This window comes from Notolepis coatsorum (assembly GCF_963971535.1).
Source record: "Notolepis coatsorum genome assembly, chromosome: 10".
NCBI classification, from domain to species: Eukaryota; Metazoa; Chordata; class Actinopteri; order Aulopiformes; family Paralepididae; genus Notolepis; species Notolepis coatsorum.
In genome coordinates this window covers 10252525-10267825 of record NC_140174.1, presented here as the reverse complement: position 1 = coordinate 10267825, position 15301 = coordinate 10252525, and the positions used below count along the sequence as shown (strand labels likewise).

Below are 15301 nucleotides of genomic sequence, written 5' to 3'. Positions count from 1 at the left end.
ATATGTCTATACTACTATCTACTATGCTAATAGTCTATACTACTACCTACTATGCTAATAGTCTATACTACTATCTACCATGCTAATAGTCTATACTACTATCTACCATGCTAATAGTCTATACCACTATCTACTAGGGCTGGAGCCGTAGTAGACTGCCAACCTCTTAGTTGAATGAAAAAATATATATAATAATAAAATAAAATAAATGTATAATTTTTTTTAATCATTATTTCCTAAAGAAAAGAGGCATAGAAGCGTGGCTAACGCTAATGGCACGCATACCAGAGGCTAGTTTGCAGAGGACAAGAAGCCTTCAGTTGACTCCTTCAGACATTAAGCACCCCCACAGCCCAAATGGAATGATAAAAAAAAAAGATATTTTAAAATACTTCTTTTTAAATTTTTTTTTTCATATTCGACTAATAGTCGACTATCGGCTAATTTCGGCCAATCAAAGTCGACTATCCAAATCCTTAGTCGGGGACAGCCCTAATGCCTATACTAATATCTACTATGCGAATCTACTACTCAGAATGTAACACTTGTTCGTCGACACTTGTTTGACCAACATCACCACCGGCCCTTAGCTGCCAGAGAGGCACCTCTCCTGCTGACCTGTTGTTCACAACCCTGTCGGCTGTGGAATCCTTCTGGTTTCTGGGATGGATCTACAATCTCCCAGGACCCCAGGCGGGAGGGAGGGAGGGAGGGAGGGAGGGAGGGAGGGAGGGAGGGAGGGAGGGAGGGAGGGAGGGAAGGAGGGAGGGAGCCCCACTGTCAACACAATCATCCAGAAGCTCTGGCAGAGAGGATGTACAACCAAGAGCCGCTGATGCACTTCTACCCTGCAGTCACCCTGTCTGCTCTCTGCACATCCATCACACAGCTCTTGAACACTATCTCGCCCATTTCGAGACGACGACGTGAGACGAAGCGTTCGCCCGATAAGGTTTTTCATTGGAGGGAAGCAGACGTGCCTTCGCCGTGATGTCATGACTGACAGCTTATCTGCGCCACTGACGGGAGCCGACGGCCTCTCTCTTCTCTTTTCATCGCAACTCGGGCGTTGCATCACACAGCCGCGCATTGTCCACACAGCGGTGTACAGGTCGTAGCTACAGAGCAGCAGAGCGTTAGACGTCTCACCAGTCAGACAAGAAGATACGGGCAGATACCAATTTCAGTAGAAAGCTATCCGGCTGCAAGCTAGCCTAGCTTAGCACAAATGAATGAATGAGGATACGGACCACTAGCGTAGCTGTTGGCCAAAAACGAGCTAGGCTATAGCGCATTTCCCATAATGTTGGCGTGTTCCTTTAAAATCCGACTGAAGTGATTTCTATGCTTATTTTTTTTTGGCAAAACAAGCCCCTCCCCCCCTTGTCATTGGGGTTATGTTCCAGATTGACAATGGGAAATGTCAACGTGTCAAAATATTTTGATAATAAAGATTTTTGTACGGAGGAACACACCCCGATGACAGTAGAATGATGATGATGATGAAGACTTTATTTCAGACTCAAGGTCCATATTACACATATACAAAACAACAACAAAAAATACCATAACAAAAGAAACAAGGCCAACAACATAGATTATGAACGACAGACGTCAGTGATACGCAGGCAGGCAGTGGGCAGGTGTCTCTGCTCGGCGGGGCTGACCTCCAGCCTGTACACCCACTCCGTCCCTATGCATTCTACGCCCATTGTCCCGAGCTCCTCTGATCTCCTGTCAGTCACCCGCAGCCTATTCACATGTAGATCCGTGCAGATAAGGGTTATGTCACAGCGCGCAGACTGTAACTCGAGCCCTTCGACCTGCCCCCTACGCAAAAACGCAAATCACTGCCCTGAACAGACCGTTTCAGTCCGTGGGATATAGACTCATCATATAGTTACAGTATTCATACACAGTGTGGATCAACTTTAATGTGGAATTATTGACCAGCGACAAGAAAAATAGATGTTTTTTTTAGATTTTTTTTCACAACACTCATTAATTCTTTTTATCCATTTTTTTTCCCTCCTATTTCCTGTATTTTTCCTCCCATCCCAATTTTGTCGTTATGCCAATTCCCCCTTCCCCTTCCTGGTCGTTGCGCACATGTGCCCCCCACTGGTCGGTCTAGGGAGCCCTGAAGTCTATCACATGCTTCCTCCGATGCATAGGAGACAGCCAGCAGCCTCTTTTCACCCGGCAGCGAGGACTCTCATTGGTGAAGTGTAACGCGTGGGAGGTCACACTACCTTCACCATTTCCCTCCCTCGCTGTGCAGGCGCCCTGACCGATCTGTAGGAGTCGCTGTTTACAACGACCCAGACCCACCCACCGGCTTCCCTCCCGCTGACTCTGCCAATTGAGCCAGTATGACGGCCGGCCCAAGCCGGAGGCACTGCAGTGCTGACAGCCGGATTCGATACCAGTGTCTCTGCAGTGGTAGACAGACGCTTAGTCCGCTGTGCTACCCGGCCGCCCTCACAACACTCATTCATTATGAGCGGAGAGCGAAGCCATGAAGGAACACTTGCTAATCGCTAATTGGCTTTTCAGTGTTTCACGTTTTCCTTTTGCTTCGGCACTGAACCGGTTCCATCTGGTAATAACCAGACCGGCTCTATGGAGCGGGACCACACCTCACGGCACTGACATCTGCATCTAGAGAAGTAGGATCTCCAACCACTGTGTGTAAATGGTAAATGGCGGCATTTATATACAACAGCTTTTATCCAAAGCGCTTTACAATTTGTTCCTCACATTTTCACCCGTTCACTCACACATTCACTCACACATTCACTCACACATTCACTCACACATTCACTCACACATTCACTCACACATTCACACACCGACGGCGGAGGCGACCATGCAAGGTGCCCAACCTGCTCATCGGGAGCACTTAGGGGTTAAGTGTCTTGCTCAAGGACAGCTCGACACGGGAGGAGCGGGAATCAAACCGGGAACCTCCGGATTACCAGACAGACTGCTCTGTGTGTCGACTTGTAAGCGTCTTAGCTGATTTGTTATTGTTTATTGCTTATAATTATGTATGTGATTGCTGATAAATCGTGTCTTTGTTTAGTAAGTTCGCAGTCGCTGTAAACAAGGGTCACACCTCGGTGTCTCACAAGTTGAAGTAAAGGTCAAAAGGTCAAAGGGTTGACAACATTTAAAAAGTACGTACTTGTCGTTGTTGAGGTCGGTGGCGGCGACGCTGCCGCCGAAGTACGAGCCCACCTGCACGCCGGGCAGGATGAGGTCCGTGACGATGACGCTGTTGCCCTTGGTGCCCAGCCGCACCGAGCCCTTGGACTCGTCCCTGGGAGACCCCGTCACCACCGTGTCCTCCTCCTGGCTCAGCAGCCTCTTCTCCTCCAGGACCGAATAACCTGCGGACGGTAAACATGGACGGCGTTCATTCACACACCGACGGCGGGCGGAGGCGACCGTGCAAGGTGCCGACCTGCTCATCGGGAGCAGTTAGGGGTTAAGTGTCTTTGCTCAAGGACACTTTGACATGACATCAAACCGGGAACCTTCTGATTAAAGTTAAAGTTAAACTTAAAGTTTTGTACCTCATTGTCTGCAATTGTACCTCACTGTTTACACATTTGTACTCACTGTACTTAGATTGTATCTAGGCTGTACTGTAGATTGTATATTGTATTGTATATTCTTCTTTTACTTACTTTTTTACTTACTTTTTTACTGTATGAAGCACACTCTCAGGGGCTCATACAGAACCAAGCATTTCACTGTAAAGTACATGTATTTTATTGTGACAACTAATTAGGGCTGTCCCCGACTAAGGATTTGGATGGTCGACTAGGATTGGCCAAAATAATTTTTTTTGTATTTTTTATTTATTTATTTTTATTCCATTTGGGCTGTGGGGGGTGCTTAATGTCTGAAGGAGTCGACTGAAGGCTTCTTGTTCTCTGCAAAAGCATGCAATTGGTCCACTGATGGATACATCTCGATATTTGTCTAGTCTAGTGTGTTCATTAGACAGGTGAAATCCTCTTTCAGTGCCTCTGTGCCTGTTTTCGTAGCCAGTTAGCCTCTGGTATGCGTGCCATTAGCGTTAGCCACGCTTCTAGGCCTCTTTTCTTTTGGAAAGAATGATACAAAAAATTATAATAAATATTTTTTTTTATATATATATTTTTTTTTATTATATTCGACTAAGAGGTTGGCCAGTCGACTACGGCTCCTTTCGACCGATTAGTCGACTAATCGATTAAGAGGGGTCAGCCCTACAACTAATAAACAAACTTGAACTTGAACTCGATTACCAGACGACCATTCTACCTCCGGAGCCACTACCCAGTGCGGAACCCTCCCCGACATAGTAAAAGTGTTACGGGACGTACAGTGCGGTAGTACGGCTTTAAATCTCTTTTTACACAAAAGGTCAAAGGTCATACAGTTCACAGCACTGTAAGCTCGTTCCTCTTCCTGCTTCTCCCTCGCGATTCATACTTTCAAAGAGATTTCTATCAGGCCTGAGTGGGAAGTGGCTGAATGGGTTTTCTGAGAGAGAGAGAGAGAGAGAGCGTGGAAGCTTTAAAGCGAGACAGAGAGAGCGGCACAAGTCCCCCCCCACGTCTCCCTGTGCCTGAAGGCTGGTGTTACGTGAGCAACTTGTACGTTGCAACTATAGGGCACCCGAATGGCATAGCTTAACACACCCACCCATGCAACTGAACAAGGAACCTGTTACATCATCTGCAACCCGCAACTGCAACTAAATTGCATGTAAAAAGAAAAGTAAAAAAAAAAAAAAGACTACTAACCTTTTACTAATAATAATAATAATAATAATAAATCAAATTTATATAGCGCCTTTCATAGAACCCAAGGTCGCTTTACAATCAGGACAAAAAATAGGGCAAGGAAAGTAGGGGGGGAGGGGGAAGAGGGGATGAGGGAAAGTAGGGGATAATGGACCTAATTTAATCTAAAACTAACTGATGGGGAAAGCCTTGGTGAAGAGGTGTGTTTTTAGAGCGGATTTGAAGGTGTCCAGGGTTGGGGCGTTGCGGATTTCGGGGGGGAGAGAGTTCCAGAGGGTAGGGGACGCCACGCTGAAGGCTCTGTCCCCAAAAGTCCGTAACCTGGTGCGAGGGATGGAGAGGAGACCTAGATCAGAGGATCGTAGGTTCCGGGATGGAGTGTACTGGTGGAGGAGATCAGACAGGTACCGGGGGGCGAGGGCATGGAGGGATTTGTAGGTGAGGAGCAGGAGTTTGAAGGTGATGCGGAACCTGACTGGAAGCCAGTGGAGATGGATGAGGGTGGGGGTGATGTGCTGCCAGGGCTTGGTGTGAGTGAGAACCCTGGCAGCTGAGTTCTGGACATACTGGAGCCTGTCCAGGGCTTTGCTGGGTCCCCCGAACAGGACTCCATTACAATAGTCCAACCGGGAGGTGACAAATGAGTGGATCAGGGTCTCCGCCACAGTCATGCACTTTGCTACTAAGGAATCTACCATGCCTATATTACTACCTATTGTGCTATTATGTCTATACTACTACCTGCTATGATATGTCTATAATACTACTACCTACTATGCTACTAAGTCTATACTACTATCTACTATGCTAATATATACATACTACTACCTACAGTACTATGCTAATATTTCTATACTACTATGCACTCAAGACTTTAGCGCTCAAGTTCAACACTGTTTGATGAACAATCTTACTGACCCTTAGCTGCCAGAGTTGTTGTACCTTCCAGGTGACTTGTTGTACACAACTTGTAAGTCGCTTTGGATAAAAGCGTCAGCTAAATGACTGAATGTAAATGTTAAATACATGTCGTCTCCAGCTCCCAACGCATCTTTTAGTGTGTAGAGACACAAACGGCAGCTGCCCGTGATTCACAATGGACCTGTCTCAAAACCCTGCCCTCTTTTCTTGATCCTCCAATCACAGCTGTCGCTTACCTCGGACTTCCTCGTACAAAGAGGAAGTCCGAGGTAAGCGACAGCTGTGATTGGAGGATCAAGAAAAGGGGCAGGGTTTGAGACAGGTCTATTGAAACAGCTGTGCTGACGTAGGGGCGACAGTAGTGGCTCAGGAGGTAGAGCGGTCGTCTGGTAATCCGGAGGTTTTTAGTGTGTGAGTGAATGGGTAAAAAAATGTGAGGAAGAACAAATTGTAAAGCGCTTTGGATAAAAGCTGTTATATAACTGCAGCCATTTACCATTCACAGCTGTGCTGACGTAATTAGCACAGCTGGTTTAATGGCTGGCTGGGGGTGAGTTCTCTCCTTGAAGCATTTTGCGATTGAAAAGTCGTGCTGACGTAATTAGCACAGCTGGTTTAATGGCTGCTGGGGGTGAGTTCTCTCCTTGAAGCATTTTGCGATTGAAAAGTCCCTGCAGTGGTGGTGACACCGAGGTGTGCGTTAGGAACCGGAGCCGACATACTGTAGCCGTCTGTGTTGACAGGCGTTAAGGATTTATATACGACACAGTTATGCGGCAGCAGCTCCGTCCGTACCCATGTAACTGTATCTCTTGTTCAGCTGTCCAAAGTCCTTTACGTACTCCCACACGTTCCCAGGCTCCGGGTCTCGCCACGTCACGTGGACGTTACCTGTGCAGAAGAGAAAGAAGAAGAGAAGAAGAAGAAGAAGAAGAAGAAGAAGAAGAAGAAGAAGAAGAAGAAGAAGAAGAAGAAGAAGAAGAAGAAGAAGAAGAAGAAGAAGAAGAAGAAGAAGAAGAAGAAGAAGAAGAAGAAGAAGAAGAAGAAGAAGAAGAAGAACACAAAACAAGGTGGTTTTTTTAGCTCCGTGGGCATAAATGACGTGATTTTAAGCCTCGTTTGGACTGGGTTTTTGTCCTTAATCCATGTCTGTCAAATAAAGTGAAGAGTGAGTTATGATGACACCCATGTGGTAATTTTGCTGTTGATATGCGGTGGGAATAAATATATATATATGTGTGTTATACAGCATTATTGTACATGCTATCATACAGAGCTATGGGTTATGTTAAAGTTTATTTATTACCCAGGGACAGTGCACATTAATCAACATCTTCAGTTTCTACATCAATGTACATGGGCCAGATCTAGCTAAATGAGCTAGTTTTCATCTGTAGTCCCTGCATGTCTTCATGGTGTGGGAGGAAACCAGAGTATCTGGAGGAAACCCACGCAAACTCCACACAGAAAGGCCGCCCTGCTGGGGTTCGAACCCAGGACATTCTTGCTGTGAGGCAGCGGTGCTAACCACTGAGCCACCGTGCCGCCCATTTTATGTGCAGGTGTACAAGCAAGTATATAGAGTATATATGCAGGTATATTCAGAAAAATATGGGTTATATATTAGGGCTGTCACTTTAACAAAAATCTAATTCGATATCCGTTGCAGACTTGTTCGAATTCGAGTAACATTTAAAAAAAAATATTATTATTGTATTGTATGTGTTTTGTTTGTTTGAAAAAAAGGAAAATAAAAAAGATTTGATAAAAAAGAAATTATTATTATAATTGTTTGTATTTTTTTTCCGAATTTCTCCCTTCAAATTCGAATCTCGTGTAAATTCTAGGGCTGTCCCCGACTAAGGATTTCGATAGTCGACTATGATTGGCCAAAATTTGCCGTTAGTCGACTATTAGTCGACAAAAAAAATTATATATATAGAATATATATATATATTTTTTTGTATCATTCCATTTGGGCTGTGGGGGATGCTTAATGTCTGAAGGAGTCGACTGAAGGCTTCTTGTCCTCTGCAAAAGCATGCAATTGGTCCACTGATGGATACATCTTGATATTTGTCTAGTCTAGTGTGTTCATTAGATGGGTGAAATCCTCTTTCAGTGCCTCTGTGCCTGTTTTCTTAGGCAGTTAGCCTCTGGTATGCGCGCCATTAGCGTTAGCCACGCTTCTAGGCCTCTTTTCTTTTGGAAAGAATGATTAAAAAAATTATTATTTAATAATCTTTTTGTGTGTGTGTTGTATTCGACTAAGAGGTTGGCAGTCGACTACGGCTCTTTCGACCGATTAGTCGACTAATCGACTAATAGGGGTCAGCCCTAGTAAATTCAAAATTAAATTCTAAATGAATGTGACAGCCCTATACATGTGGTCTGTGTTCACCTTGCCACAGGTAGCTCCCGGTGGAGCCGATGTACACGTCGGTGTCCGTCAGGCCGCCTGAGATGCCCATGTTACACATGCCCTCCAGCTCCATGCCGCTGGTGGGGTTGCACACCTCGTAGTTGTGGTCCTGCCACTCGTCGTCGGGGTCGAAGGTCAGGTCGTTGCCCTGATGTAGCACTTGCCCACCATCTTCCACTGCTCCTCCTGGCCGCCCTGGAAGATCTTCATGTAGCGGTGGCCGCAGGCCTGGGGGCACACACACACACACGGGACGAGGCAGGGTTAGAGAGAGAGAGAGGGGGGGGGGGAGAGAGGGAGGGGAGAGAGAGAGAGAGAGAGAGAGAGAGAGGGGGGGAGAGAGAGAGAGAGGGGGGGGGGAGAGGAGCGAGAGAGAGAGAGAGAGAGAGGGGGGGGAGATGAGAGAAATAGGAGAGAGAGATAGAGATAGAGAGAGAGAGAGAGAGAGAGAGAGAGAGAGAGAGAGAGAGAGAGAGATGAAAGAAATAGGAGAGACCGAGAGAGAGAAAGAGAGAGAGAGAGAGAGGAGAGAGAGAGAAGAGAGAGAGAGAGAGAGAGAGGGGGGGGGAAGATGAGAGAACTATGAGAGAGATAGAGAGAGAGAAGAAAGAGAGAGAAGAAAGGAGAGAGAGAGGAGAGAGAGTAGAAAGAGAGAGGAGAGAGAGAGGAGCGAGAGAGAGAGAGAGGAGTGAGAGGAGAGAGAGGAGCGAGAGGAGAGAGAAGAGAGAGAAGAGAGAGAGCGAAGAGAGAGAGAGAGAAGGAGAGAGAGGGGGGGGGGGGGAGAGATGAGAGAAATATGAGAGAGATAGAGAGAGAGGAGAGAGAGAGAAAGAGAGAGAAGAAAGAGAGGAGAGAGAGGAGAGAGTAGAAAGAGAGAGGAGAGAGAGAGAGAGGGAGAGAGAGGAGCGAGAGGAGAGAGAAGAGAGAGAAGAGAGAGCGAAGAGAGAGAGGAGAGAGAGAGGAGAGAGAGGAGCGAGAGAAGAAATAGAGAAGAGAGAGAGAGAAGGGAGAGAAGAAGAGAGAAGAAAGAGAGGAGCGAGAGGAGAGGAGAGAAGAAAGAGAGGAGAGAAGGAGAGAGAGGAGCGAGAGGAGAGAGAGAAGCAGCAGCAGCAGCTCTCACATAAATGATCCCAGCAGCTCGTGGCACAAGTCTCCCTCTGTCATTTTTGCAGATTTTTACAGATGATGAAAGTACAGAATGTAAGCTTTCAAATGATGTGTCATACATTGAAATGAAAATATTTGAAGAGAATATGCTTACTTGAATCTAGTTCAACCTCAAGTCTCAGAGAGAAAATCCAATCTAAAGTGTTGCTGCATTTGAACACCTTGGCAGTCAGGTAACTAGGTGTCACAAACTGCCTTTTTTAAACAAACGTTTCTACTATTTAGAGATACTATAACTGTTAGCTGTTACAGTAAACATTCAAACTGTGAGAATATGGAAAAACGTACAGTACTTCCTGCACTATAGTGTGTGTGTGTGTGTGTGTGTGTGTGTGTGTGTGTGTGTGTGTGTGTGTGTGTGTGTGTGTGTGTGTGTGTGTGTGGTGTGTGAGAGTGTGGACAGTATATCTCTAAGCATCGTGTGGCATTACACTGTATTTGCGCATATTTCTGCCATGCTGTGATCATTAACCCTTTCACTACCACACTACAGAAGGTTAACCCTTTACTATCACACTACAGACGTTTGGCAGTGAAAGGGTTAACCTTCTGTATCGGCGCAGTGAAAGGGTTAACCTTCTGTAGTGTGGCAGTGAAAGGTTAAGAGCACGAGGCCCCAGTGTCACAGTGAGCTGCAGGGTGCACCCAGGGGCCCCAGTGTCACAGTGAGCTGCAGGGCCCCAGTGTCACAGTGAGCTGCAGGGCCCCAGTGTCACAGTGAGCTGCAGGGCCCCAGTGTCCAGTGAGCTGCAGGGCCCCAGTGTCACAGTGAGCTGCAGGGCCCCAGTGTCACAGTGAGCTGCAGGGCCCCAGTGTCACAGTGAGCTGCAGGGCCCCAGTGTCACAGTGAGCTGCAGGGCCCCAGTGTCACAGTGAGCTGCAGGGTGCACCAGGGGCCCCAGTGTCACAGTGAGCTGCAGGGTGCACCAGGGGCGTCTCTCACCAACACGCGTCCCGCAGGACTGTCCCTCTGACTGGCCACCGTCACGCCCAGCCACATGCCCTCCACCCTCTCTGAGGAGTCCGCTGTGAGAGAGAGAGAGAGAGAGAGAGAGAGAGAGAGAGAGGAGAGAGAGAGAGAGAGAGAATAATAAACACTAATAAGTAACACTAATAAACACATCATTGACTCTGGCGCAGTGTGTTACTATGGTTAGGACCATGTGTACCATCATCACTATTGTTCACTACTGTTATCACTATTATCATTACTACTTGCACTTTGTTCTATGTTCTATTATTATTACTACCTGCTATTATCATACCTGCAACCCCCCCATGCTGCTATGACAAGGGGATTAATAAAGGAACACTTGACACAGACAGAGAGAGAGAGAGAGACACACAGACAGAGAGAGAGAGAGAGAGAAAGACAAAGACAGAAAGACAGACAGAGAGAGAGAGATTTTGAACCTTGTTTTCCCGACCCACTTGAGCATGACGTTAATCTCAGACAATGACATGTTTTTTTATAATAATGTTATAGTAATAATATTTCCAGAGTACAGTTCATTCAGAAATACTGAAGCACCGTGAGCGCGGTCCTCACAGCCACGTCAGGCGGCTCTGCGAAGTAACGGTGGGGTTCAAAGTTAACGTGCGGCGCGGTGATAAAAGCGCAACGCCTACGCAGCTTCAGACGACCTGGAGATCAAGCTTAACAGCGCCGGCTCACCACAAGGTCTGCACCGTGACTTAGAGCGGCAGCCACGCCAGCCTCCACATCAAACGTGGCGAAGAACAATCTCTTGTTATGGTTCTTACTTTCAGCCCCCAGGGGACACTGTACAGCTCCGGGGCGGGGCCATATGGTGGTGGGGGGGGATCTGTTACGAGTCGGGTAGGTGCGTTGGACCCAGGTGCAGTGCAGAACGGATAAAGTGGAGAAATCTAGTCTCCAAAAACACGTTATTGTACAAAATCATAAACTGAGCTATATAGAGAAAATGGGAAAAGCAAAGGGGGGAAAACGCTGTCTCCAAAACATATTACGTCTATTGTGGATTGTGACGTCTACGAGTTTCTTCCTAAATGGAACGGTGAGTGGACTGCATTTTATATATTGATTTGATTTGATGTTTTTTATTTTCGTGTCTTACATACAGGTGTATGCCCAGCCCATATGGGCTTACAAGACACATAAACAATAAGTATATAATAATAACTACAAGGGGCGGCTACGTGGTGCAGTGGGCAAGGAGCTCACCACGAATACTGGAGACGCTGGGTTTGCCTGTTCGAGCCCAGCGCTCCACATTGCTTTCAGTTTAGCTGGTCGTCCGTACTAATACACATTGGCAGTATTAGGGGGTGGGAAACTGATGGGTGGGGATCGGGCGTTGTGGACAGCGACTCCTACATGTCGGTTGGTGCGCCTGCACAGTAGAATCAGGAAGCGACGGGGGGCGGCGCCCCTCCAAAGCGCAGACCCCTGACGCTGAAAGATCGCGCTGCGCAGGTGAAAAGATGCGACTGCTGTTACCTCGAGTACCGGAGGGGACTTGTGCTATGTATGACTTAGTCCACATTGCAGCCGGCTTGTGGGAGGCAAGAAACAGCGTTCGAGACAGGGGAGGGTAGAATTGGATGATACGAAATTGGGATGGGAGAAAAATAGAAAATGGGAGAAAAAGTGAAAAATAAAAAATAACTACAGCAGCTTTTTATCCAACTTATGCCTCACATTCAACCGAGGTAGAGTGGTCATCTGGTATAGTTGGAAGGTTCCCGGTTCGATTCCCACTCCTCCCGGGCAGTGTGTCGATGTGTCCTTGAGCAAGACACTTAACCCCTAACTGCTCCCGATGAGCAGGTTGGCACCTTGCATGGTTGCCTCCGCCGTCGGTGTGTGAATGTGTGAGTGAACGGGTGAAATGTGAGGAACAAATTGTAATCATTTGGATAAAAGCTGCTATATAAATGCAACATTTTACCATTTACTGTACCATGCACGGTGCCGACCTGCTCATCGGGAGCAGTTTAGGGGTTGAGTGTTTTGCTCAAGGACATGTTGACACGCTGCCAGGAGGAGCCACTGTCGCCCCCTATCTCCTATCTAGAGAACGTATCGCGTAGACGCAACAAACGTTTGCACATGCTCAGACTTAGCCGATATGGGTGTACTGTAGGTAGAAGGGGGGGGGGGGGGGGGGGGGGGGTAGCCGTGGACGTGCATTTGATATGTAGACTCTTTTGGTCAGACAAGATAAAAGATTACAATAATCTTGATATGAAATGTAGGTCAGAATGTGGTTCATTCTTTCTGCCTACAGCAGAAGTCGTCAGTTTCCTTTTTTGTTTCATGTGGGCAACTTGCAGCAGTAGGCCTACTTCACATAACATCAACACAGGTAAAAAAAAAAAATGCTAATAAATAAATAACTTCTGTATCATTCTTCCCTTAGATTCATCACTGGTGACAGTTATGGTACCCATCATTGTATATATGCTAAGGTTGGTGGTCAGGGGCGGACTGGGACACAAATTCAGCCCGGGACATTCAGACGCACCAGCCCACGCACCGGCCCCGAAACTGGCCCACACAACGGCCGTTATGAAACACTCGTGGTGGTCCTCTCTGGCAGAGACGTGACTTGCATTATCTGTTTCTGTATACAACCATTATTGATGATCTCCCGCCCTACATCACTTCATTGCTGGATTGGAGCTCTGGACCTTATCACACTCACTCTGGTGATTGGCTTTTACACTTAAGGTTCCTAGAGTTTGTACTGAATTAGGAACATCTGCTTTTAGCTTCCGTGGACCAGAAACATGGAATGTTTTGCAACGCACTTTAAAACTCAATTCATTAGTATCTCTTGGTCAGTTTAAATTGTTAAGAGCAAACCACTTCACCACAGTCTGCAGTTGTTTTTAAGATAAGATAAGATAAGATAAGATAAGATAGGATAGGATAGGATAAGATAAGATAAGATAAGATAAGATAGGATAGGATATTCCTTTATTTATCCCCTTGGGGGAAATTCAGGATTTCATTATTTTAAATGTTTAATTGATTGACTTTCTGTTTCTCTATATTTTTTATTTGTATGTATTGTATTTCTCGACGTCATTTTAAATGAGAGGTTGCTATCAATGATCCTTCCAGATTAAATATCAGAAGGTTCCCGGTTCAATTCCGGCTCCTCCATCGAGCAGCGTGTCGAAGTGCCCTCGAGCAAGACACTTGACCCCCCTAACTGCTCCCGATGAGCAGGTTGGCACCTTGCGTGGTCGCCTCTGTGAGTGAATAGGTGAATGTGAAGCATGAGTTGCTAAGCGCTTTGGATAATGCAGTCCATTTACCATATAATAATAGCATAACTTTATACAAATTCCATTCATGGGGTTTTGTATATCATAGCTACGGTTGAGCCATATCTCCAGGGGATACACACGCCTCCTGTCCCCGACATGTGCAGCAGCGCTTTGATTATCATACTATAATTATCCCCCCCAATTTGCATTCGTCATTCGAAACACCGGAATAAACAAGATTCAAATGAGAGAGAGAGAGACGGAGCTCTCTGGCGCTTTGTGCGGTCGCTTACTCGAGCTAACCAGGTCCATCCTGGAGCAGTCGTTGGTCTCCGTGGTGATGGGGCAGAAGTAGACGGCTCCCGTCTCGTTGACGTTCCTCAGCGCCAGGGCCTTCTCCTTGGGTGCTCCCGCTAGCAGTCTGGAGACACACACACACACAGAGGAGATCATCAGATTATATCTCAGACGTTTTCTGGGGCCTGGCTTAGACAATACAACAGAGAGTTGACGTACGGGAGGATAGATAACATGACACAGGTGATCCAGGCTGTCTTTTAAAATAGTACCATACAGTAAGCCTCCTCTCACTCAGTGTTTGACCTAAACCCAACCCAACCCCATCACTTTCAATACGTCCGCCTCTCTAGAACCGGGGAAACCCCTGTCGGAGAAGCCAGTCAACAACAACACCCCTAGCACAGGGTTCCCACAGATATTGCGAAATGAAATTCAAGGACTTTCAAGTACTTTTCCAAGCACTATTTTTTCATTTTAAAAGGGCATTTAAAAGGATCCAATTCACTTTGAAATACTGTTTTTATAGAGAGAAAAAAATCCGATCCAATATTTATGGCTTAAAACCAATTTCCGACAATTAGTTACACTTTAAATTATTTTATCGTGGATGAACAAAACTTTCAATGTGAATAGTTGATTTGAATTTTAATGACTTTTTAAGCACCTTGTTAAAAATTTTGCTGTTTTCAAGGAATTCCAGGCTGTGATTTTTTTTTTAAATCAAGCACTTAAGCACTTCAAGGACCTTGTGCGAACCCTGCTAGCAACATTGTTAGAGTACGATCCAGTGCTCGAAATAACCAATATTGTTATCCAACAGGCCAATACAAGGCTTAAAGGAACACACCAATATTATGGGAAATGTTTTTACCGTCTTCTCCAGAGAGAAACAAGAAGATAGATACCAGTCTCCTCTCTGTGCGTTCAGTAGAAAGCTATCCGGCTGCAAGCTAGCCTAGCTTAGCACAAATTAATGGAAGCAGAGTTCTAAGCTAGGCTAGCTGTCCGTATCCGCTCCCATTCATTTGAGCTAAGCTAGGCTAGCTTGCAGGCCTGTGGCTTTCTACTGAACACACAGAGAGGAAATTGGTATCTATCTTCTCGTCTGACTCTGGAGAAGACAGTAAGCGTGTTTCCCGTAATGGTGCCATTTTCCTTTAATAGGGTGTCTGTATCAACATGTCAGAAATCTAAGTGAAGCCACTTGAACTGCATACATAGAACGATGTTGGTTTTCCTATTGGAGAAAAGTGGATCATTTCTCAATCATTGTTGTCCAGCCGCCCTAGAACCTAATGGTCTGAGTACAATGTTCAGTCGAAGTCCAGGAGGGGATGATTGGTACTCAGTATTACAAAATACACAATGTCTCAAAGTGATATATGACAGATAGAGCAGTGATTTCAGCTCCAGGGAACTACTGCCATCACTC

At 46.1% G+C, this 15301-nt stretch overlaps 1 protein-coding gene across 1 annotated transcript in view; it reads right to left on the bottom strand.

The window, feature by feature from the left end:
• Positions 1–15301, bottom strand: part of LOC311235030 (integrin alpha-3-like) — a gene marked incomplete at its 5' end in the record, with an annotated part of 68498 nt that overhangs the window by 46759 nt on the left and 6438 nt on the right. Inside the window, 6 exon segments of the mRNA XM_084322342.1 lie at positions 3188–3392; positions 6516–6611; positions 8122–8292; positions 8295–8370; positions 10253–10335; positions 13863–13990. Coding sequence (XP_084178468.1) covers positions 3188–3392; positions 6516–6611; positions 8122–8292; positions 8295–8370; positions 10253–10335; positions 13863–13990 — 759 coding nt within the window.